This window comes from Neophocaena asiaeorientalis, unplaced genomic scaffold (genome assembly GCF_003031525.2).
Source record: "Neophocaena asiaeorientalis asiaeorientalis breed wild unplaced genomic scaffold, Neophocaena_asiaeorientalis_V1.1 scaffold1584, whole genome shotgun sequence".
NCBI lineage: Eukaryota > Metazoa > Chordata > Mammalia > Artiodactyla > Phocoenidae > Neophocaena > Neophocaena asiaeorientalis.
Genome location: NW_020175097.1, coordinates 74,661 through 100,885, shown reverse-complemented (window position 1 = coordinate 100,885; position 26,225 = coordinate 74,661). Strand labels below are relative to the sequence as shown.

At 37.3% G+C, this 26,225-nt stretch overlaps 1 protein-coding gene across 3 annotated transcripts in view; it reads right to left on the bottom strand.

Moving 5' to 3' along the window:
• Positions 1-16,142: 16,142 nt before the first annotated feature.
• The window catches only part of TMLHE (trimethyllysine hydroxylase, epsilon), a 70,542-nt gene continuing 60,459 nt past the window's right edge, over positions 16,143-26,225 (bottom strand). For all 3 annotated transcript variants that reach the window (XM_024764279.1, XM_024764280.1, XM_024764281.1), the window contains 2 exons: positions 19,501-19,639; positions 16,143-18,764 (listed from right to left, as the gene is read on the bottom strand). In XM_024764279.1, the coding sequence (XP_024620047.1) occupies positions 18,633-18,764; positions 19,501-19,639 (271 nt within the window). In that variant the 3' untranslated portion in view covers positions 16,143-18,632. The remainder of the gene's footprint in view (positions 18,765-19,500; positions 19,640-26,225) is intronic.

The window sequence follows — 26,225 nt, the reverse complement described above, 5'->3', positions numbered from 1 at the left end:
GCCCTGTAAGTTTTTGATTATGGACGTTGAGGCTATGTTATCACTTGCCTAAGATATTACATCATCCTGGTGTATTGACCTTTTATTTGTATGTAGTGACCTTTTAAGTCTTCAGTAAGTTTTATTACCCTAACGTCTATTGTGTTTGATGTTAATATAGTTGCACCAACATTTTGTGGTTTGCATTTTCCTGTTATAGCTTTAAAGTTCCTATTGCTTTCTACATTTCAGGATTGGCATATTTTCATTTTATTCTGATTTTCAAATTTATTTGCATAGAGTTGAGCAAAGTAGACTCACATAGAACTTTTAAACTTTTAATTTTGAAATAACTTCAAACATATAGAAAACTTTTAAGAATAGTACAAAGAACTCACCTAGGTTCTCCATTTAAAAATATTTTTTGTACATCATGCAGGGACTTCCCTGACAGTCCAGTGGTTAAGACTCTGGGCTTCCACTGCAGGGGGCATGAGTTCAATCCCTGGTCAGGGGACTAAGATCCCACAGGCTGTGTGGCAAAAAAAAATTTTTTTAAATCACATTTGCTTTGTTATTATATCACCTAACCATCTATCTCTGGGTATATATCCATAATACTATTTTTCTGAACACATTGAGGATATGTTGTAGATTTGATGTCCCAGTATTCTAAAGTAGTTCAGTGTATATCTTTAAAACTACAAGCATCTCTCATTCATAAGCATGGAGCAAAAACCATAACCATTAATCCATACAAAGACATACATACAAACAATTGTATATCCATAAAACCCTTGAAATCTGGGAATTAACACTGACAAAAAACACCATTTAATCCAGATACCCTTTTCAAAAATTTCCAGTTGTTTCAATAATGCTCTTTATAACTATATATTTTTTCTGATCTAGGATTCAATACATGATCATATGTTGCATTTACGTTTCATGTTTTTAGTTTCATGTAGTCTCTTACAATCTGTAACAGTTCCTTGGTCTTTTCTCTCATGATCTTGACATTTTTGAAGAGGCATAGACCCACTGTTTTGTAGAATGTCCATAAGTTCAGATTTGTCTAGTGTTTCCTCATGATTAGATTCATGTTATGCACTTTTGGCAGAAATACCGTAGAAGTGATGTATTTGTTCCATTACTGATCTTTGAAAACTTGGTTAAGGTCATGGGTCCCAGTTTTCTTTACTGTAAATAAATTTTCCCTTTGTAAGTAGTACATATCTTGTAGGGGGATGCTTTATATGAATGTCTTGTTCCTCAACAAACTTTCACTCACTATCAGTGATTTTTGCCTGAAAGAATTATTATTTTGGTTGCAAAATAGTGATTTTCCAATTCTCATTTCTTCTACATTTATTAGTTGTAATTCTTTTTTTTTTGCGGTATGCGGGCCTCTCACTGTTGTGGCCTCTCCCGTTGTGGAGCACAGGCTCCGGACGTGCAGGCTCAGCGGCCATGGCTCACAGGCCCAGCCGCTCTGCGGCATGTGGGATCTTCCCGGACCGGGGCACGAACCCGCGTCCCCTGCATTGGCAGGCGAACTCTCAACCACTGCGCCACCAGGGAAGCCCAGTTGTAATTCATTTTTAAAAAGAGGTTTCCTTTCTCCTCATTTATTAAGATACTTTCATTGTTTTTTTTTCTTTCATTGGTTTTTAAATGCAGTGTCTAGATGTGGATTTCTTTTTATTCACCCTGATTGGCATTCATTGGAATTACTGAATCTGTGGATTTCATCAGTTCTAGAAAATGTAAGCCTTTATAACTTCATATATTACCTCTGCTCAGTTTTCCTCTCCTCTCCTTCTAAGCCTCTGATTAATCATATAGTAAAGTTTCATACTCTATCCTTCATGTTTTTATCTCTTGTATTTAATTTTTATCTCTCTGCTGCATTCCAAATAATTTCTTCTGGTTTATCTTCCAGTGCTCTAAATTCAGCTGTATCTGATCTGCCATTAAACCTATCAGATTTATTTTAATTAAGATTATTATATTTTTATTTACAGAATTCCTTTTGGTTCTTCTTCAAATCTACTGGGTCATTTTTATGGTTTTTGCTTTATATGCATATTTTCAATCTCTTATTTACATAAAATATATTAAACAATGTTATTTTATATAGTGTTCCTGATAATTCCTTATGCTCCAAATCACTATACTGCTTCTGGATCCTTCAGGAATTAGGAGTAGGTTGGAGTATGAGAGAGAAGTAAGGAGACAAAATGGTTTTAACTGAATAGTGCTGTTGTAATATGGTATTAGTGTCCTGTAGGTGGCAGGTGCCCTAATGTTGGTTGTTTCCCTTTGGGGATCCTTTTGGGATGTTCAATACTGCACTCTTTCCGGACATAATGATGTACTCTTTGTCTTACCTCTCATGAACCTACTTCTTTTACATGTAGCTGTCCAGTTTTCCCAGCGCCACTTATGGAAGAGCCTGTCTTTTCTCCATTGTATATCCTTGCCTCCTTTGTCATAGATTAGGTGATCATACGTGTGTGGGTTTATCTTTGGGATTTCTATCCTGTTCCATTGATCTATATTTCTGTTTTTGTGCCAGTACCATACTGTCTTGATTACTGTGCTTTGTAGTATAGTCTGAAGTCAGGGAGCCTGATTCCTCCAGCTCCGTTTTTCTTTCTCAATATTGCTTTGGTTATTTGGGGTCATTTGTGTTTCCATACAACTTGTAAAATTTTTGTTCTAGTTCTGTGAAAAATGCCATTGGTAATTTGATAAAGATTGCATTGAATCTGTAGATTGCCTTGGGTAGTATAGTCATTTTCACAATATTGATTCTTCCAATCCAAGAACATGGTATACCTCTCCATCTGTTTATGTCCTAGTCACATTCTCTGATGTCCGCTCTGGCCCAACGGAAGCAATACAGTTTATCTTTCAACCAAAACTTGGGCACTGAAGGCTGCTCATCACCAACTGTATCTCTGCTTTGTTATTTCAAACAACTCCAGCTAGCCTCTTGTTTCTGGACTTCTTTTTAAAAAGAGCCCATTACCAATTTCTGTGTCCTTCAAACTCCAGGGGATACAGATAAAGCTTGCTCCAAAATTCTCTTAAATGTTTTACTTCAGTAGTAGTACAAGGTAGGCCTGTAAACTTTTTATCTCAGCACATCCAGCAGGGATGATGTGGGGTTTGAGGTGACACATCCATACTTTATGAGGGTAAAAATTTCCTCATGTGAAAAAGGATAGTGTATGAAAAGCACTTAACCAGGGAGGGGAAACAGCACTCCACACACTTTCACCTGATGGAAGATGCTTCAAAGAAATTTGTGCTACCAGCCTCTTTCCACAAGCACTCTCTCATTCTTTTATATAGCCTGGAGATGGATGATTATGAGCTAGAAGTCACAAAACTGTTTCGGAGTCAGCCCTTTATAAGTCCTGCTCAGATAAATGGTCAACTACCTCTCTTTAATGTGGAGGTACTTGGACCTATTGTTCTCAACAGCAATTCTGTGGCAGGAAAATTCCTATTCTATTATCCATTTTTATAGTGTATTCTAATTTTTTGTGCTCAGTGGCAAAAAATTTAATGTAAAGTTTTCATCACAATCACCTTCTAAGATAAGGCATAAGGCTACTTGAGGGAGCAGCTGTTGAAATGATTAGAGCTTTAGACTGAGAGATACATAAGTGGGTTTAAAACAAATTTTGTTCTGTGTGGTGTGTAACACATAAAACTGATGTACTTTAGTCTGTGAACAGTGTCATGTCTAAGAAGCACAGTTCAATTGCTGAATATATTTTTAAAAGAGATAAAGTTCTTTACTTTCATTTCTTAATATCTTGAAAGGGTATATGTAGACCATAGCAACGTTTCTTTAAAACTCCTTTTCAAGCTTCTGTAGGACTTTGTTAAAGATTAACTTTTCAGAGCTTTTTATTGGAAACATATTTGTGTTTCTTTTACACATCTTACTGAGAATCTTCGGGGATGGGGTAGCAAGAAGGCTGAGTGTCATAGGTCCATCTATTGAGGAGACTGTATGCTTTCTGAGGGCAAAGACTTCATTCATCTTTATTGTGTCACCAGCAGTAAAGTACCTAGCAATCAGAGGTGGGTAATAAATATTTTTTGAACATTTCATTGATCAAAGCAAGTCACATGGCCATGCTGGGTTCAATAGGAAAGGGATGTATAATGCTTCTATGGGAAGCAGCAATTCATGGTAAAAACCTGGAATATCTGGTGATGTTTTGTGCTGGTCTCAGACTATTGATAGTGATGTCATCAGCTAGAAATATCTAGAGGCACTCACTTGGACCTGTAATATTCGTAGTGAGCTCCTAAAGACATTTCCCCTTTCAGAGCCAATGTTGTGGCTGGACCAGCCCTTGTGGTTATTATGATTGAGAGACACACTTCAACAACAAACATCAGGGAACGTTGAGAAAAATCAAAGCAAGTTTTATTATTTATAGATCCTGGATGCTACACAGCATGCCTGGGGCCACACAGTGAGGTCCCAGGTAGAGAGTGAGAGAGAGGATGTGGGGTTCTGCCTTTATTGGGATTGAAGGTAGCGTGCCTAGAGTTTCACAGGTTCACTCTTTATTGGTGAATTTAAAACATAAGAATAGGAATTAAAGTGTAGGAAGGGAAAAGCCAGAGCTTTCTAAACAAAAGGAAGTGCCCCCAAGAAACTCACCAAACTCTAAGAAGTTACAAAACTCAGAGATTCATACCTAGACATATCATAACAAAACTGTTGAAAGTTTAAGATGAAAAGAATCTTGAAACCTGCAAATGAGAAGTGACTCATAATGTACATAGGATCCTCAATAATTTTAACAGCTGATTTCCCATCATAAACCATTGAGGCTAGAAGGCAGTGGGATGACATATTTAAAGTGCTAGAAGAAAAAGACTTTTAACAATGAGTTCTATGTCCAGAAAAAAATGTCTTTCAAAGATGAAGGAGAAATTTTAAACTCTGAATCAAATAATTTGGTACCTATTAAATCCAAAGAGTGCCCTGGGGGTGCCCTGACTCTTTATCTAGTAGCTGGCAATGTATTTGTTTGCGATGGATGTCTTTGAACATCAGAAATCAAAAGCTAATAGGCACTTACACCACAGGTGAACAATAAAACCATCTAGCATGAGTTATCCTTCTGGTCACCAAATATTCAGTATGGACAATATAATTACCTATTATCTATCAAACAATAAATCACTCATAAGTCCTAATCACTGACTGTATTGAGCTCAAAGTTTGGGATCTCTAGGTGGTATGTGGTAGTCTCTACATTAAGTCCAGATATGACTCCTCTTGATCCAGAAACACCTGAACTAAAAGTGACCCGAGGTGGAAAGTATTGTTTGATTAGGCCTTTGTTCTGTTCCTTGGGAGTAATTCTCCCACTGTGTCCTTACCTATGAATCTTGGCAGTTTCCTTTAGAAAAAAAATCTTTCTTTTTCTTTTATTCTTTTTGGTAATATTTGATGGTAGTATTGAAATATGAGGCTGTAGTTAGGGGCTGAGAAGCTCTCTGGGAATACTTCTTATCCATGAAAGGGTTATTTTAAAATCCACAACCATCATGTTTTCCATTAGTTCAGACTTATTTTTATTTTAGCAGTACATTTTCTAAAATTTATTCAACTTTTTAGCTATTTTGTTTCAGTCAGATCCATGTACCAATAGCTGTATCCATAATATTTTTTTAATGTTAATTTGTTTGGAGTATAGTTGATTTACAATCTTGTGTTAGTTTCAGGTATACAGGAAAGTGATTCAGTTATACCTATTCATATAGTCATTCTTTTTAAGATATTTTATCATATAGGTTATCCCAGAATATTGAGTAGAGTTCCATGTGCTATACAGTAGGTCCTTGTTGATTATCTATCTTATATATAGTAGTGTGTGTATGTTTATCCCAAGCTCCTAATTTATCCCTCCTCTACCCACATTTCCCCTTTGGTAACCATAAGTTTGTTTTCCATATCTGCAAGTCTATTTCCATTTTGTAAATAAGTTCATTTGTTTCATTTTTTAAAAAAATTAGATTCCACATGTGATATCATATGATATTTGTCTTTGTCTGACATTTCACTTAGTATGATAATCTCTAGGTCCATCCATGTTGCTGCAAATGGCATTATTTCATTCTTTTTTATGACCAAGTAATATTCCATTGTATATATGTACCACATCATCTTTATCCATTCCTCTGACATTGGACATTTAGGTTGCTTCCATGTCTTGGCTATTGTAAATAGTGCAGCAATGAACATTGGGGTGCCTGTATCCTTTCAGATTATGGTTTTCTACAGATTATATGCCCAGGAGTGGGATTGCTAGATCATATGGTAGTTCTATTTTGAGTTTCTTAAGGAACCTCCATACTGTTCTTCATAGTGGCTGTACCAATTTACATTCCCACCAATAGCGTAGGAGGGTTCCCTTTTCTCCATACCCTCTCCAACATTTGTTGTTTGTAAACTTTGATGATGGTCATTCTGACCCCTGTGAGGTGATACTTCATTGCAGTTTTAATTTGCATTTCTCTGATAGTGATGTTGAGCATCTTTTCATGTGCTTTTTGGCCATCTGTATGTCTTCTTTGGAGAAATGTCTATGTAGATCTGCCCATTTTTTCATTGGGTTGTTTGTTTTTTGATACTGAGCTGCATGAGCTGTTTCTGTATTTTGGATATTAATCCCTTGTCGGTTACTTCATTTGCAAATATTTTCTCCCATTCTGTGTACCCACAATATTTTTAAAACATGTTCTCTCTCTACACTTAATTAAATCTTCCAGGAGAACTACAACCTTAATTTCTTTTCCCTGCACCATTTTTTATTTTATACACCATGAAAGGATTTAATAGGTACCAAATTATTTGATTCAGAGTTTAAAATTTCTCCTTCATCTTTGAAAGACATTTTTTTCTGGACATAGAACTCAATGTTAAAAGTCTTTTTCTTCTAGCACATTACATATGTCATCCCACTGCCTTCTAGCCTCAATGGTTTATGATGGGAAATCAGCTGTTAAAATTATTGAGGATCCTATGTACATTATGAGTCACTTCTCATTTGCAGGTTTCAAGATTCTTTTCATCTTAAACTTTCAACAGTTTTGTTATGATATGTCTAGGTATGAATCTCTGAGTTTTGTAACTTAGAGTTTGGTGAGTTTCTTGGATGTGTAGTGTTATGTTATTTATCAAAGTTGGGGAGTTTTCCATCATTATTTCTTCAACTACTCTTTCTGCCTTCAACTCTCTCCTCTCTTTTTGGGACTCCTATTATGCATATGTTGGTATGTCTAACGGTGTCCCACAGGTCTCTGTGGTTATGTTAGTTTATCTTCATTACTTTTTCTTTCTGTTTCTCAGACTGCATAATTTCAAAGAACTAAAGGAAAGTATGAAAATGATGTCTCACCAAGTAGAGAATTTCAATAAAGAGAAATTATAAAAATTAAACTTGATATAAATTCTGGAGCTGAAAAGTATAACTGAAATGAAAAGTGCACTAGAGAGCTCACAGCATATTTGAGATGGCAGAAGAAAGAATCAGTGAAATTAAAGATAGGCCAATTGAAATTGGAGGGACAGATTCTCCAAAGAAAGCAAGTTGAAATAGGAATAATAAAATAGGTATAGGTATGGATTAGTTCAGATTAAGGAATTTTTGAGAGTGGAGAGAAGGATGAATAGGTGGGGCACTGTAATGGTAGACACATAACATTATGCATTTATCAAAATCCATAGAACTGTACAACATAAAGAGTGAATCCTAATATAAACTATAGACTTTAGTTAATAATAATATATCACTATTGATTCATCAATTGTAATAAATGTATTACACAAATGAAAAATGTTACTGAGTTGGCAAAACAGTTCGTTTGGGTTTTTCCATAACACGGTGAGATCCTATAGAATATAAAGTCATTAAAACAAATTTAGAAAAATACCTGAAAGAGCTACATCAAAAAGTTAACAGTGAGCATTCCTAAGTGATGATATTGCCGGTGTTTTTTTCCGTTTTCTGAGTTTTATCATAATATATCTCATGTTTATAATAAAAAAAGACAAAGATAAAAAGTTAATCCAACTCTCAGTGGGAAAGAAAGGCTATCTGGTCGTTTCATGAAAAGATCATAATATTGTGAACATAAAACTGCTCTAAAAAATAAAGTCCTTTTAAAAAAAACAAAAGAAAAAAGATAATACTGTATATTTAATGTTATCTGCTTTTTTCCAACTCTCAGTAGCAGTTTCCCCTGTCATAATAAATAACTTTTAGATATCCAAAAAGACAGCTAATTATAGGTAAAGGTCATAAAAAGATAAATTCTTCTTTCTGAGTTGATAGCAAGGGGAGAAATATGTGTCTCTCTGGTGCACTGTGTTGCATTTAATATGGAACTGGTATGAAATAAGCACCTTCTTTGAAGGTAGGAATAGGAAGTGTACCATTTTATTCTCTGTACTTTGAACTTTGACAAATGAAAAATGCGTATCCCAACTACTATCTTTTGTTTGAGACATTAGGAAAAAACCCCACTAAACCATGCTTGGGCTCCACATTTATAAAGATTAAATAAACACGAAGGCCCAGTCCAATTCTTATTCAATGTCTTAGTCTGCTCAGGCTTCTATAAGAAAATACCAAAGACTAGTTGGTTTAAACAACAGAAATTAATTTTCTCACAGATCTGGAGACTAGAAGTTTCAGATCAAGGTGCCAGCATGGTCAGTTTCTGGTGGGAACTCTCTTCCTATACTGTAGACATCTGCCTTCTCACTAGATGTCCTTAAATGGGAAAGAGAGAGAGAGACAGAGAGGGAGGGACAGAGAGAGACAGAGAGACAGAGACAGACAGAGAGAGAGAGATCCTTATGTTGTCTCTTGTTATAAGGGCACTAATCCCATCATGAGGGCCCTACCATCATGACCTTATCTAAGCTTATTTTCCAAAGGTTTCATCTCCAAATACCATCACATTGAGGTTAGGGCTTCAAAACATGAATTTGGAGGTAGCTACACAATTTAATCTATAGCATTCAGGAATACAAAACCATCAAGAGACTAAAGAACTGGTTTGTCATTTATTCTTTGTTCGTTTTAGTATTTCTCACATCTGCCCCATTATAGAGTAGTCTCAGAAGGATCTACCTTGGCTAAGCGATGAGATCAATAAATACTTGTCTCCTTGAACAACGCCCATGATCCTTATGGGTCACTTGTTTATTGTTTTCCTCACAGGCATCCCTGAGAAAATGGGCCTGTATTTCCTGTGCGGTGTCTCCGGAGGTCTTATCTTTCTATTATGCATCTTTACTCCCAAAGTGACCTTTATCCAGGACTTGAAAGAAGTTTTCTGGTGTATAAATTCCAAGTTGGGCAAGAGAAAGCTACAGGACCAAGAGGAAGAAGAAGATAACCACAACGATGACAGTTCTTCTGGCTCCTCTTTCCATCATTTTACTCACACCTATCCAGCCTCAAATAGCCTGTTTTGCCCTGAACTGACTGCAGTTTTAGAGCGTGCAGCTAAGGAAAGAAACCAAGAAAGAGATGAAATCTGGATAGCCAAAGAACCTAGTCCCTATGCCATTTACAAAGTCAAATCCGCCACAAAATAAAATGAGCCAGAATATGCTATTTACCTGAGTACCAAGTGTAAAGACAGATGATTGTATGTTTTAAATACAGAAATGCCACAAAATACTGGGTAATAGGGATGGAAAAGTATTATTGTTAATATATCAATTTTCAAAGGTCTGATTGAGACCATGAGCTTTCAGGTTACACTAAGGCCCCATAAGCTATATGACCATACTAAATTTTTTAGAAAGGTCTACTGCAGGGGAGTAAGCCCTGGAATTTTTGGTAGATAGGGAAAGAAATTACAACATATAAGCCTAGGATACTACCTATATCAATGAGTTCACCTGATGAAAAGATACTTTTAAGCATATATTTAGGATTTTATAAAGGCTCAGAGATGAGGTGGAACAAGCACTTGACAAGTAGTAACAGGACACATGAACTTCAAGAGGTCACTCAATTTCTCCATTTTATAATCTATAAAATATACTTAAAATTATGATTGCTTAGAAAATCAAATGGATTATTGTATGTAAAGGTGTTATATAAAATGTAATTTAGGGTGGCAGGAGTCACTATGTTCCAACTGTTGGCACTTTAGAATCTATATTCAAAGGCGAACCAGCAAAAATACTAACCTTATGTGGTACAGTGGATTATCCATTTGTGGATTGTCAGGTGTTAAACACTGCCCATTAAATTGTCCTTTTTAAACAATTCATTCATTTAACATCTCCAAATGCTGGGTATTGGTGATATAAAAATGAGTAAGACAGCCCCTGCTCTCAAGGAGTTCACAAATTAGTCAGGGGAAACCGGCTCTTAAACAGAATACGGGGGAAGCATAAGGTGCTAATGTGCAAAGGGCTGAGGTCAGGGAGCAAAATAATAAAGAATATTAATAACTAAAACATACAGGGTAAAAAGAGGTGAGGCTACGATTGAGTCTTGTAGGATGACTAAAAGTTTGCTAGGCACACTAGATGGTGGGAACATGGCATTCGAGGAAAAGGAAAAAGCATGTGAAAAGGCACAGAGGCAGGGGCAGGCATGGCACGTTGGGGGCACTGCAAATAATTATATATAAGTGTAGAATAGTGCAGTTTTTAAGGGCCACTCTGGGTTCAGTATGGAGATTCAATTAGGAACAAGGACAAGAGTGAAGGCAGGAACATGTTAGAAAGAATATTTTTAAACCTTTTAGAAATGTTAGCTAAAACATATATAAATACATTTTAATCTGTAAACTTGTATTGATATTGACAAATTACCCACAAAAGTTACTCCCATAAGATAGACACACACCAGTGTATGAATGCTCACTTCTCCACATCTTAACAATGCATACTAAAAAACTAAGGGAATCTACCCCAAATATGCTTCTCACCTTCCCTCCTATAAGCCTGAATTCTTTCTATATCTTTATTTATTGTCTTTTTCACTCATGCCTGAAAGTGTGAAGCACAATTTCTTTTTAAGTCCAGCTCACAATAATTGCAAGAAGTGTGTGTTTATTTCTGCATGTTTTCTTTTTAAAAAGTATTTCAGAAATACAAGAGTGTAGATGATAATATAACAAATAACAATCTACTTACCACCAAGTTTTAGCTCTAAAGCTTCACAACAATAGTTGAAGCCCCTGTGTATTCTTCCTTGATCTCATTGCCCTTTATTCTTCCAGTCCTTATTCCCCAGAGGTCATCATCACCTGAATTTGTAATTTATCATCCACACACAGATTTTTATTCTTTTGTTACATATTCATGGATTGCATAATAATATCAGAGTGCTGTTCTGCCTTTAAAAAACTTCATATAGGGCTTCCCCGGTGGCGCAGGGGTTGAGAGTCCGCCTGCTGATGCAGGGGACACGGGCTCGTGCCCCAGTCTGGGAAGATCCCACATGCCGCGGAGCGGCTGGGTCCGTGAGCCATGGCCGCTGAGCCTGCGCGTCCGGATCCTGTGCTCCTCAACGGGAGAGGCCACAACAGTGAGAGGCCCGCGTACCGCAAAAACAAACAAACAAAGAAACCTTCATATAATTGGTAATATGTTGTACATATCTTTGTGCAGGTTGCAGTGTTCACTTAATCTTATGTTTGGGGAATATGTCCACTTGGGTAACAATGATGATGCAAATTGTTATCAGTTGTGGCAGGATTCACTACCTGTGCAGTGATTAGAAAGATGGTGAAGTCACTAGGCTCATTATGTGTCTAGAGATGTGCTGTCAAATAGGGTAGCTATTTGGCCACATGCGGCTTTTTACATTTAAATGCAAATTGAATGAAATTGAAAATCAGTTTTTCAGTTCCACTAGCCACATTTCAAGTGTTCAAAGCCACATGTGACTAAGGGCTACCATATAGGACAGCACAAATAAGAAACCTCTCCATCATCACAGAAAGTTTCTATTATATACCAAATCGTGGGATTTCTATTACATCCCAACGTAGCTCATTTGTTTCACTCCTACAAAAGACAGATGGGTCATGGAAAATGACAGCAGATCATCACAGATTTAATTCGGTGGCAATATCAATTGCAGCTGAGATTTCAGATGTGTTGTGAGTTCTGGAGCAAATCGACAACCCACAAAGTTTCTTTTCTCCAGTTCCCCACGATAAGTAAAATCAGAATAAGTTTGCATTTATAAGGAGTATTAATTTTACTGTCCATCCCTCAGGGCAATGCCAGATCCCTTGTTTTTTGTTGTGAGTTGTGATATATATATATATATACATATATATATAAAATGTCTGCCATAAGGAGGGAGATTAAACTCTGTGGAAATTCTATGGAAAGTCAGGATACTACTTCTTAAGTGAGAGCAAGTTGTTGCACCTCACACTACTTATGATTAAGAAAGAGGCACAATAATTGGAGTGTCTCTTTGGATTTTGAAGACTGTGTACATTGATTTGTATCCTGCTACTTTACCAAATTCATTGATTAGCTCTAGTAGTTTTCTGGTGGCATCTTTAGGATTCTCTATGTATAGTATCATGTCATCTGCAAACAGTGACACTTTTAGTTCTCCTTTTCCGATTTGGATTAATTTCTTTTTCCAGAATCCTCTAATCTCTCCCTCTTCTCTGACTAGCTCCTTTCCTTTCAGTAAGAAACATGCTCAGGTCCACTGTCCCTTTCTGAAAATCAATCTCTTCAACTGCATGGGTCTCCTCCCCCTCATCTGCCTCACAATGTCAAACTGTGTGCTTCACTGTAGACTAATCCAGCTGGGCCCTTTCTGGGGACACTTCAGTATCAATATCCTTAGATATCTTTCTCTTTCGTTGGTCAGATGGCCCAGCTGCCGGAATTTCAGGGTCAGAGTTGGAGAGGACTGGGGGTTTATAGCTTCCAGCGTGCATACCTCCACTTGAGCCCTCTGTTTTCAATATGAGACTCCAGCTGTTGTTCCAGCTGTTGGGAACTCCCAGTCCAGATAGTCTCTGCTTTACCCTCTGCAGAGAATATAACACTTCAGACTTCTGTCAGGGCAGGGAAGGGCCAGACACTCAGTGCAGGCAGGCATCAACTACAGAAAGGGATTTTGAAAAGAATCTACTTCTTACTTTTCAAAAACCCTCATTAGTTTGGTACCCACTCCCCCTTCACCTCCCCTTTCAGAGTTGCCTGTTGCAACCTTTGAAGATTCTTGTGAGGAGCGAAGGGGGGTTAGTAAATCAGGTTGTTTTCTGGCTTTTCCCACTAAGGGCTTACAATTCCTAGTTTGTGGACTTCTTAGTTGTCTCTTTTCCTGCTCTTCTAATCTTTTCAAATATCGTTTTATAGTAGTTTCAGTGGGGTTTTGGAAGGTGGTGAAGTTAGATGTGGAAGTATCATTGCAGGCATGGATGTCTCCCTGCCTGCCTCATTCACCCTACACATCTTTGTTATCAAGCCACTCTCCCTAAAACACTCCAGACTCAGCTTTTCTCATCAGGCTCTCTGATCTCTTCTATGACCTTTCTGCTCTTTCAGCTCTCAGCCCCCGGACCACCTACCCAAAACCAACTTCCTATCCATAAAGGCCATGCTTGAGGTTCAGGTGCCTTGCCAGTAGTTCTGCAATTCACGACCTGTCTACTCTCTCTGACCCTTAGCATTCCACATATTTCTCCAGCTCTGACTCCCATAACTTTGCTCTTTCTCTCTAAGTAGAAGGCTGATTTCTATCAAACACAGAGGCTAACCCTGGTCTCTGCTATTTGTTCAAATACTGATATTGGTGACATTGATAAACTACTAAGTACTGAGTGTTTATTATGTGCTGCTCACTATGGGAGACACTTTATACATATGACCTCATTTCATTCTTTACCACAGGTTTATCAGACAGATGTCATTTTTTACCCCATTTTGCAGGTTAAGAAACAGAGGCTCAAGGAGAGAAAGTGGCTTCCCAAAATTCGCCAGGCTAGTGAGAGACAGAGGCTGAATTCAAGCCAAGGTCGGTTCAAGTCCATGCTCTTCCGACAACACTATGCTGCCTCAGTCAAGGTATCAGAGAGGGAGCTAGAAAGCAGAAGGTGAGAGGACACTGAGTACCTGAATTGGAGGGAGTTAACCACCATCAATGGGGCAAAGGGTAGACCATAGATAATGATGGGGCTAATACAGAAAAGCCTTCACTGACTTCAAAGATGTGCATAGCATTGACCCTTGTGATCTTCACTTGTGCACAGGATAAATTACCGTGCTTATCCACCCACAGAGAGAAAGTTAGAACATCACTATTAATCAATATAATACACACACACATGGCTTAAGACAACGTATCACAGTTGTAAGAGATGTTTGATTAGTTTTTTCGAGAAAGGAAGCTTGGATTCTGTTAATCAAGCTAAGACTTTATACTGTTTCATAGTCTGGCACAAAAACAGACATGATAGCGATGAGCCTGATCCATCAAGAAAGTGTGCAGTCATATTTTGCAAACTCAATTTAGGGAATCAGGGAAGAATAATATCGATATGGAAAAGATTTCCAGTCAAGATATTACAGTAAGTTCATGCTGTGGCTAGCCTTGTGCTCCAAACACACAGCAATGATGGCAAAATATAAAAAGGTAAAATAAAAAAGGAATGGTCAACATACACACAAAACGGATAATTGTCTCTGTGCTGAAGCAGCAGGCTTTTGCTGCACTGGAAGCAAACAATGGTGTCTAAAAGAACTATGAGCAAGATGGAAGCTCACTGCTTAAAGCCAAGAAGCAGGATGAAATTACCCACCAACCCCTGAATGTAAATCAGGAAAAAAAGAGCTACTACCAAATCTCCCAGCATCTTTGGCTCTGGTGAGCTGCAATCTTGAAGAGGTGAGGGCACAGACACAGGCTGACCTCACAACTAGGAGCTGAGCCGAGCCATCAGCTGGCTCTGTGAGTGGATCTTCAATATGCCCAAGAGCTTCCTGGGGCAGTGATGTGAATAGGTCCTGTAAGGTCCTTTTTCCCAGCCGCTCCGTGGCATGTGGGATCTTCCCGGACCGGGGCACGAACCCCTGTCCCCTGCTTCGGCAGGCGGACTTTCAACCACTGCGCCACCAGGGAAGCCCTGTAAGGTGCTTTTGATCTTAACAACTGACTGGTATTTTGCAAGATTGTGGTAAGAAGGAAATATGCTGAATAGGTTGATTGATTTCCTTCTAACATCAAGGTTCCACCTTTGAAAGAGACAAAATTAGAGAAAGTGAAGAAAAGTTTTCAGAAAGTTGTGGGGGGGTGTTTGTGGATCTTTGCAGAGTATTTGCAAAACAAATGTAGATATTCTCATGGTTCTTTTAAGATGTTTTGGGAAACACTGTGACAGTGGAGATGATTATTATCTATGATTGGTCAGCTAGACTGTGTAAGTATGGGAAAGGGGGGTGGGAATTAACATTTATTGAGCAATATGGCAAATTACTTTAAAGCATTGTCTCTGTGGCCAGACTGTGAAGGTTCTAATCCAAACTCTGACACTTATTTAGCTATGTGATCTTGGGTAAGCCACTTAATCTCTCATTGTCTGTATTTGTTTATTTCTAAAATGGGGATAGGGTTGCTGTGGGTATTAAAAGCACTTAGAACTGTGTCTGGCACATAGCAAGCACTATGTAAGAGTTAGCTATTATTATTGGTCATTATTATGTGCCACAAACATCTTAGTTAATAATCAGAAATTTGTCACAAAACCCTGTAGGGTAGGTATTTTCCTTAATGTACCCATATAAGAAAACTTAAGCGATGAGAGGCCAAACAAAATTATAGAATGGCACAACCTTTAGATGCTACTTAGTCCAAGGCCTTCATTTTAAACTGAAGAAGAGAAAACTGAAGAGCAAAATGCAGCTAGCAGCAAGAAGGAAGGACCAACAGTCATGATCTGTGTGGGACTTTCCCAGTCTTAAAACTATAAGTTCTGCAGCCCAGGAAACCCCTCTCAGTTTGCGCACACTTGAATGCTTGGTCTCTCTAGATGAAGGTGAACAAAATTCAGCACCAGTTAACTGCCAAACACAAAAAGACATACAGGGAATGTGATATTTTCTGGTGAGTTTGTTTGAAAGGAATTCATTAATTTATTTTCATTACAACAAATCCATATTATGAAATGATTATGTTAGGTGCTATAACACCATATTAGGCGCCGTGCTCTTGACTCTCTACTGATCCCATCCCACTATAGCAAAAAGTAAAAGTGACTCTACAGTGAGCTTGGTTGACACACACCCATGCTTACATTTTCAGGGACACCAGAAAGAGATGTGAAAAAGAAATCTCTCACATAGAAAGTTGTCAGTGATCATCATCAACACTCAAATAATTCCTTTTCCTCTTTCTTCCTCTGAGGAGAGTACACTGTAGAAAAGTAATGATTGAAAATTTAGGAACATGAGGATGAAATAATTAATGAATCAAGGTCCCAGGGAAGAGAGAAGGTAAAGGGAGTCCTTCAGTAAGGGATAAGATTGATCTGTGTCCTTATCTCTCCAGGGCCATGAATATGTTCTTTCCTTGTCATAAAGCAATGCTGACCTCAGTTATAGTGTAATTTTCAAGGCTAATTTAGGTAAAACTTCTAAAAAGGTAAATATCCTGATGAAGACTAAGGAATGGTAACATATTTTAAGCGTACATAATAGTACAGAGAAAAGACGGTATGTTAAAATGTTGTTACTTTTTGTTGTTACTTTTCTATTCTAATTGCTAAAGGGTATACTCTTTTAAGACGTGAACTTAATTATCAATCCTTTGACCTAAGAGGAAAACACACTTCATGGAAGACCCCTAAAGATTCCTATATAGTACAATTAAAATGCAGAAATATTTGAGAACATATTTTGGAGCACTGGATGGGTCAATAAAATAATGTATAAACTATTAAATGTGAACTAGGAACCTCCTGAAAACATCAGATTACGCTCTATTCTCTGTCAGAATACTGACTTTTCTTTGATTTGTGACTCCCAGCCTCACTAATAATGCTTTCTTCCTCTTGTGCACATCCTAGCCTGGACTGTCTTTCATCATTTTATAGCAGTCAATGTGGTTATTGTACAGCTTCGCTTTCAACGAAAGCCAAGGGAAAATAAACCTCACACCTATCTCTCTGCCTCTCTCTATCTCTGTCTCCCTTTCCCTTTCTCTCTCTCCACATATAAAGGAAAGCCATTAAAAAAATAAAAGAAACAAGGTATTATACTTAACCCAGTCAAATCTTGGCAATTAACATGTATAATATTTTAAGATAGGGGGAGAAAAAGGAAAAAAACGATTAACAGAAATGGAGGAAAACAGATTGTATCCTAAATTCCATCAAAAGCCAAAATGCAAGTTCGGATAGTAATCTCCAGTTCTTTGGAGGCACATTATCGATTGTGATGAATTCCCTGAACAATCTTAGAGACTAACCCTCTGTACCCTCTGTTGTGTTCTGTGTGTATGCACACACACGTGCACATGTGTGTGTGAATTACTATATGGAACCTCAGAAACATCTAAAAACTTTCTGCAATTATCCCTCACGGAATTACAAAACTGATGGGTTTGTTCCACAGGAGCTATTGTGACTTCTTAGTTTTACTCCTCAAGAGATGACTTAGATAGAGATAACTCTTCTCACAAGATAAAACACTCTGCATTCACTTCCCACCTTATCACTGAGCTTGTAATATGAAGCAATTCCTACAATATCTGTAGTTCTAGGAGACCACAGAGAAAAATTTAGGGTACCAGTTAAACTCTTTAATCCATAGGCCTATGTAAAGGACTGTCCCAAGGTATCCTCTAGCACACTGGTTCTCAAAGTGTGGTCTAAAGACACCTTTAGAGCAGTCCATGAGATCCATTTAGTGGGTTTGTGTATTAAAAACAATTTTTAATAACAACATTAAGATGATATTGCCTTTTTCACTCGAATTATCTGATGAATGTACAGAAGACTTTTCCAGAAGCTACATAACATGTGATGATGTCATCTCTCTGACAGCTGATGGATGTGTGCTTTTTTGTCCTTAAATTTTAAACATTTCTAAGTTTTAATATCTAATACAATTAGTAGCAATAGACACGACCCACATCCAAGCACTCTTTGGGGTCCTCAATAACTTTTAAGAGTGATTAGGTGTCTTAAGACCAAAAATGTTGCAAATCTCTGCCCTATTAAGACTTTGTTATTCCTAGAATGCATTTCTTTTTAACAGATCCTGTTGAAACAAATTTTTACCTAGTGACTATTATTGTTTCTCTATCAATGTGGTGATTATATTTCTGAGGCAGATTGACCACAGTTACATCAAAGGGTCCAAAAACCAAATGAGTCCACGTTATAACTTGGGGAAGAAAGCTACCATACTAGATGGCTGACATTGGCTATCTCAGAAGCCTCTCTCCAAGGTTTTCCCTATTAGAGAAAGGGGAGGCTTTTGTTTTGTGTGATGAGGTAAGGAGACAATTTGAAGTCCGTATTGACACAATATTATTCTGCTGATATGAATTCTGGTAGCCAGGTTGTCAGGTGTGTTCCTAATACCAATGCTGTCAATTTTAAGCCTGAAGACCCAAGAGACGAGCAGTGTTTAATACATCATCCCTTGTTAAATAGCAGCCACAGAGTTGGCGGTAGCCAGTGAAAGATTCCCTGCCATGTAGGACGCGCCAGTTGTCTATAAATAGGACCTGTGAGTGGGAAAAAAAGAGAGAAAAAACACTCAGAACAAGGGCAGACCAAAGGAACCCTAAATCAGAAGAGATCATTTAAAATAAAAGCTTTAGGTTGTTCTCTGGTTACATTCAATGAGGTGTTTTTCTTTTGAGATTAAACAAACATTTGGAAACTAGGATGTACGTAGCTCTGTAGTAGGCTAGATGGAAGTAACAAAAGTAACAGCAGGTTACAGGCCCTGAACTTTGAGGAGCTTTTATTTCTTGATTAATTATTCTCTTATCAAAGCAAACCAGATCATTGGTTTCTTTTTTTCTTTCTCTTTAATTGTTATTATATATGTTCTCAAAGAGTTAAACTATTTCATTATGTCTTATGCTAAGCTAGAGATATTCTTTATCCAGAGGAAATATCAAGAGCAAAAAAAAAAAAAAAAAAGGAATCATAAAGCCAGAAGGAACCTTAGCCCATAGGGACATGAGGATGAAATAATTAATGAATCAAGGTCCCAGGGAAGAGAGAAGGTAAAGGGAGTCCTTCAACCCCCTCATCATACAAATAGTCACTGAGTCAGTGGGGAGAGCCTGCTTCTAGGTCATTTAGTGAGTGAGTGGTAGGACCAGGGCCAACACCCAGGACTCTTTTCTCTTTTTCCTTTGCAACATTTTGACTCACGTATTCAATAAGTACTCATTCTTCACTGCTTCAGTATAACGAGCTTACTTGACATCTTTCGAGTTTGGCACCCACCCTGCCAGGCTTTAGTTTGACCCAAAACTCATTCTCAGGTTTCCTCAACTCTATTGTTAGAGTCCGGTGTGCTGTATACCAACGATGGACAACATCATAAGGTACGGTATTGATGACAGCCCGGTCATAGTTGTTGTACCTAAGGTGAAATTGTGAGAAAGAAAGATCTCCTCAAACACATGTTAAAGAAATCTGTTGCTTATTAAGCAATTTTACATAAGCTTTCCCTATATTTATTACTTGTCCCATGATGAGGTAACAATAATAATGTTCTCTCATGACTATAGGATTTTAGAGAAGAGCTCCACTGCCTGTTGACCATATTTTGTTTTCTTTTGGAAAATCTGAGGATAGGGGATAGAAGAAAGTTTTAGCTGGTTTCTACCATCTTAGAATATTATGTTTTATCTAAAGAACATTCCCTTGGCCAAATTTCATAGAAACACTGGGGAAAGATCTGAGCTTTCTCCTCACCAAGCTGAGGTTGGCAAGAGTTTGTACTAACAAAGCTTTCTTTTTAATAGGATGACTTACAACTTTTCAGGTGTTTTCCTTCGTGGGAGAAATCCTAGCTACAGCCTAGTAGAGAGTTTACCCAGGAATCTTCATTGATTCATTCATTCAACCCTAACATTTACATGAGCACTTGCTATGTGCTAGGTGGTGTGTCAGGCATTAAAGATATAATGGTGAACACAGCAGACATGATCCCAGACTTTGGGGATTTTACATTCTATTGAGAAAGATAGATGATGAACAAGTAACAAATACATAACTAGTTACAGATGTTATGTAGAAAAAAATAGTGTTAAATGATAAAAAAAAATATTGGGAAGTCTATTTCAGAAGGACTGTTGAGAGAAGGACTTTTTTTTTTTTAAAGAAGTGACATTTGAGCTGGTACTTGTATGATAAGAAACCAGCAATGTGACAAGCTGGGAGAAGAGTGTTCCAGGCAGAGAACAGCAAGTACAAAGTCTTAGGGTGGAAAGTAGTTTTATGTTTGCAGACAAGTGAGAAGGCCATGTGGCTGCAGCTGAGTAACCAAGGGGGATAATGGTAAGAAGTGAAGTGGAGGAGGGTAGCCATGGGCCAGATCATGTATAGCTCTGTAGGCTATGGTAAGGACTTTGGATTTTATTCCAAGTACTGTGGGAAGCCACTGAAAAAGCTTTGCTAAGATATTGGATTTCCTTTTTACCTAAGGCAAATTAATTTTTTTTTTACTGAAGTACACTATATATACAGAAAAGTACACAGATCATAAGCTTGATGAATTTTCATGATGTGAACACATCCATTTCACTAGCACCCAGGTCAATACATAGATAATTACCTGAACCCCAGAACATTCCCTGTCCCCTTTTCCCATATTGTCTCTCCCCTCACCCAAGGATAACTACCATCATGACTTCTGTCAGCAAAGATTAGTTTTGCTTATTTATAAAACTTTATATAAATGGAATACTGCAGTATGTACTCTTTTGTGCCTGGCTTCTTTCATTTAACATTATATTTAGGGTATTTATCATCATTGTGCTATATGGCAATAGTTCATTCATCCTTCATGTTGAATAGAATTCTATTGTGGGACTATACCACCACAATTTATTCATCCATTCTGTTGATGGGCATTTGAGTCATTTCTGGTTTGTAACTATTACAAATAGTGCTGGAGGTTCTGCTCCATGATGGAAATATAGGAGGCTCCTGAACTCACCTCCTCCCATGGACACAGCAAATCTACAGTTACACAGGGAACAATTCTCTATGAAGAAATCTAGAAACTAACTGAGCGACTCCTACACATTGGGTGAATGAGAATGTATAAGAAGGGCTGAGACAATCTTGCCATGGCCCTACCCCTGATTCAGTGACATATAAACATATGATCATGTAGAAGCTCACAACTCCCAGCTTCTCCCTGAGGATTGAAGGGTTTGAACCCAACATCTAGTGTCCCAACTTTTAAGACTTCCACCTGAGGGATGGGTCCCCAAAACACATAGCTTTGAAAGAAAATGGGGCTTGCAATCATGAGACCCAACAGACTATACCAAACAAAGAAACACTTCTTAATAGGTCTGTGAGGACTTATTGTGGCTATCCCCCCCCCTCAGGCCTACCACAGAGACAGCAGACATAAACACTCATATCCCAAACTTTCCCTAAAAGAGGTCTATTCGCATACCTTAAAAGCTGCTGCCTGAGGGTCAGGCTTCTAATTTAGCACACAGCTATGGACAGACTGTGATCCTCCCTGGAGATGGGAAAGGCCAGTGGGCACCATCTTCACATTCTTCCTCTGGCCCACTCCAGGTCACCAGTGTCTCCCTGGAATGAGCTTGTATACATGTTTGGTAACCTGGTTTTTGTGACTGCTGCACAGGGGACACCCTCCTTGATCACATGGCTCTGGTAGCCAGTGGGGTTTGAGTTACAGAATCCACAGGACTGTAGCAAACAAAGAAACACTTCTTAACTGGCTATCTCTTCATGGCTTAGTGCAAAGAGGCCAAGCAGAAGCCCTCAGCTCCCAGTCTTTCCCTGAAAGGGGTCTACTTGTATACTTTAAAAACTGCTGTCTGAGGCTTCCAATCAGCCTGCATCTGTGCTGACTGAGATCCTTCCCTTTGGGACACTGACAGGTCTTGACATACCCTCGACTACTAGGAGCCACTAAAAACAAAGGCGGCACCTTAGACAATCACAAAGGTTTGAGAGACAATCAAGAGGTAGAGCTGGGCTGAACAATAAGGTTCATCTCCTACATGAGACCACTCTGTCAAAACTGAGAGAAGTGTGAAAAACCACAGAGAATCAAGGAAAATGAAGAAACAGAGGAATATATTATAAACAAAAGAACAGCTAAAACTCCAGAAACAGACCTTAATGAAACTGAGATTAAATGATTTATCTGATAAAGAGTTCAAAATAATGGTCAAAAGATTCACACCAGGTTAAGAGAACAATGCATGACAAAGTGAGAATTTAAACAAAAAGACAGAAAATATTAAAAAAAATGTATCAAACAGAAAGCACAGAGTTTAACCCTGGGCCATTTGGGTTCACAGTTAATAGCTGAGTGTTAAGTGACCTTTAACAGATTCTGATTTTAATAACAAAATTTGATATACTTACATATTTCATTTAGTGTAGGATGTCAATGTTTACAAAACAGACATACTGTATGTAGTATTACAAATATGCTGCCTATTAAACTGTGACTTTCTCAACAACAACAACAAAAAAGAAAGCACAGAGTTGAAAAATATAGTAACTGAACTGAAAAGGTCAACAGATGGATTCAATGGCAGAATAGATAAAGTGGAAGAAAGGAACAGTGAACTCCAAGACAGGAAATTGGAATTATCCAATCAGAGGAGGAAAAAAAAAGAATTAAAAAGAGTGAAGATAGCTTTAGGGAATTATGGGACTCAATCAAGCAGACCAATATTTGCATTATAGGGGTCCCAGAATGAGAAAAGAGAAAGGGTCAGAAAGCTTATTTAAAAAAAAAAATGGCTGAAATCTTCCCTAATCTAGAGAAAGAAACAGACATCCAAATCTAGGAATCCCAGGGATTCCCAAGAAGGTAAATCCAGTGACCCGCACTGAGACACAATATAATTAAAATGCCAAAGTTAAAGACAGAGAGAATCTTAAAAGAAGTAAGAGAAAAACAACTTGTTACATACAAGAGAACCCTCATAAAACTATCAGTAGATTTTTCAGCAGAAACTTTTCAGGCCAGAAGGGAGTGACATGACATATTCAAAGTGCTGGAAAAAAATCCTCCAATCAAGAATACTCTACCCAGCAAAACTGTCATCCAGAATTGAAGAAGAGATACAGAGTTTTCCAGACATGCAAAAGTTAAAGGAGTTCATCACTACTAGACTGGCCTTACAAAAAATGTTAAAGGGACTTCTACAATATAAGCTGAAAAGAAAAGGTGCTAATTAGGAACAACAAAACGTATGAAAGTATAAATCTCACTGGTAAAGGTAAATACATAATTAAATTCAGAATACTCTAATGTTGTAACGGTGGTGGGTAATCACTTATAAATTCAGTATGAAGGTTAAAAGACAAAAGTAGTAAGAATGACTATAACTACAATAATTTGTTAATGGTTACACGAGGTAAAAAGATGTAAACTGTGAGGTCAAAAACATAAAACACAGGGGAGAAAGTAAAAATACAGAGCTTTAGTGTGTTTGAACTTAAGCGTTAGCTTAAAATAGACTGTTATAAGATGTTTTAGATAAACCTCATGGTAACCACAAAGGAAAACCTATAATGGATACATGAGACAAGGGAAAAGAAATCTAAGCATAACACCTACAGAAAATCATCAAACCACAAAGGAAGAGACAAAGAGAAGAAGAAAGAAACAAAGGAATTACAAAATAGCCAGAAAACAAATAACAAAATGGCAATAATAAGACCGTATCTATGACTAATTATTTTATTTTTTAATATTTATATTTATTTATTTATTTAATTTTGGGCTGTGTTGGATCTTAGTTGCAGCATGTGGGATTTTTGTTGTGGCACACGGGATCTTTTGCCTCAGTGTACAGGCTTCTCTCTAGTTGTGGTGTGCAGGTTTTCTCTCTCTAGTTGTGGTGCATGGGCTCCAGAGCACGTGGACTCTGTAGTTGTGGCATATGGGCATTTACTTGCCCCGTGGCATGTGGGATCTTAGTTCCCTGACCAGGGATTGAACCGGTGTCCCCTGCATTGGAAGGTGGATTCTTTACCAGTGGACCACCAGGGAAGTCCCTATCACTAATTATTTTACATGAAATGGACTAAACTTTTCAATCAAAAGACATAGAGTGGCTGGAATGGATTGAAAAATAAGACCCATCTATATGCTGCCTACAAGAGACTCACTTCAGCTTCAAGGACATACACAGACTGAAAGTAAAGGGATGGAAAAAGATGTTGCATGCAAATGGAAACCAAAAGAAAGCAAAGGTAGCTAAACTTATATCAGACAAAATAGACTTTAAGCCAAAGACTAATTAGAGACAAAGAAGATTATAATTCAATGATAATGAGGTCAATCCAAAAAGAGGATATAAGATTTGTAAATATTTATGCACTGAATTTAATAGCACCTAACACATAAAGCAAACATTAACAGACATAAAGGGAGAAATTGACAGTAACACAATAACAGTAGGGAAGTTTATCATCACCATACTTACTTCAATGGACAGATCATCCAGACAGAAAATCAATAAGGAAACAGTGGCCTTAAATGATACATTAGACCAAAGGGACTTTATATATATATATATATACATATATATATATATATATATACATACATACATATATATATATATAACATTCCATCCAAAAGCAGCATAATACACATTTTTTCCAAGTGCATATGGAACATTCTCCAAGACAAATCACATGCTAGGCCACAAAACAGGTCTCAACAAATTTAAGAGGATAGAAATTATATCAAACTACTTTTCCCAATTACCATGGTATGAATCTAGAAATCAATTACAAGGAGAAAACTAGAAAGTCCACAAATATGTGAAGATTAAACAACATGCTACTGAACAACCAATGGGTCAAAGAAGAAATCAAAAGAGAAATAAAAAATATCTTAAGACAAATGAAAATGGAAATATAACACACCAAAACTTATGGGATGCAGCAAAAGCAGCTCTAAGAGGGAAGTTCATGGCAATAAACACCTACACTAAGAAATAAGAAAGATCTCAAATAAACAATGTAATGTTACATCTCATGGAATAAAGCCCAAAGTTAGTAGAAGGAAGAAAATAACAAAGATCAGAGCAGAAATAAATGAAACAGAGATGAATAAGACAGCAGAAAAGGATCAATGAAACTAAAAGCTGTTTTTTTAAAGAAGATAAACAAAATAGACATGACCTATAACTAGATTTACCAAGAAAAGAGAGGACTCAAATAAAATTATAAATGAAAGGGGAGATATTATAACTGATAGCACAGAAATACAAACGACAATAAGAGACTACTATGAATAATTATACATCAACAACTTGGGCAACCTAGAAGGAATGGATAAAAATTCCTAGTAGCATACAACCAACCAAGACTGAATCATGAAGAAATAGAAAATCTGAACAGACCAATTACTAGTAAGGAGATTAAATCAGTAATCAATCAAAAACCTCTCAACAAAGAAAAGTCTATGACCTGATGGCTTCACTGGTGAATTCCACCAAATATTTAAAGACAAATTAATACCATCCTTCTCAAAATCTTCCAAAAATTTGAAGAGGAGGAACACTTCCAAACTCATTTAATGAGGCCATCATTACGCTGATACCAAAACCGATAAGGACACTACAAGAAAAGAAAACTATAGGCCAAGATCATGGATGAATATAGAAGCAAATATCTTCAAAATATATTAGCAAAGCAAATTCAACAGTCCATTAAAAGGATCATACACCATGATCAAGTGGGATTCATTCCAGGTATGCAAGAATGGTTCAACATCTATAAATTAATATGATATACCATATTAACAAAATGAAGGCTAAAAATCATGATCATCTCAATAAATGCAGAAAAAGCATTTGACAAAATCCAACATCCATTCATGATAATAACTCTTAACAAAGTGAGTATAGAGGGAATATACCTAGACATAATAAAGGCCATATATGACAAACCTACAGCCAACATCATACTCAACTCTGAAA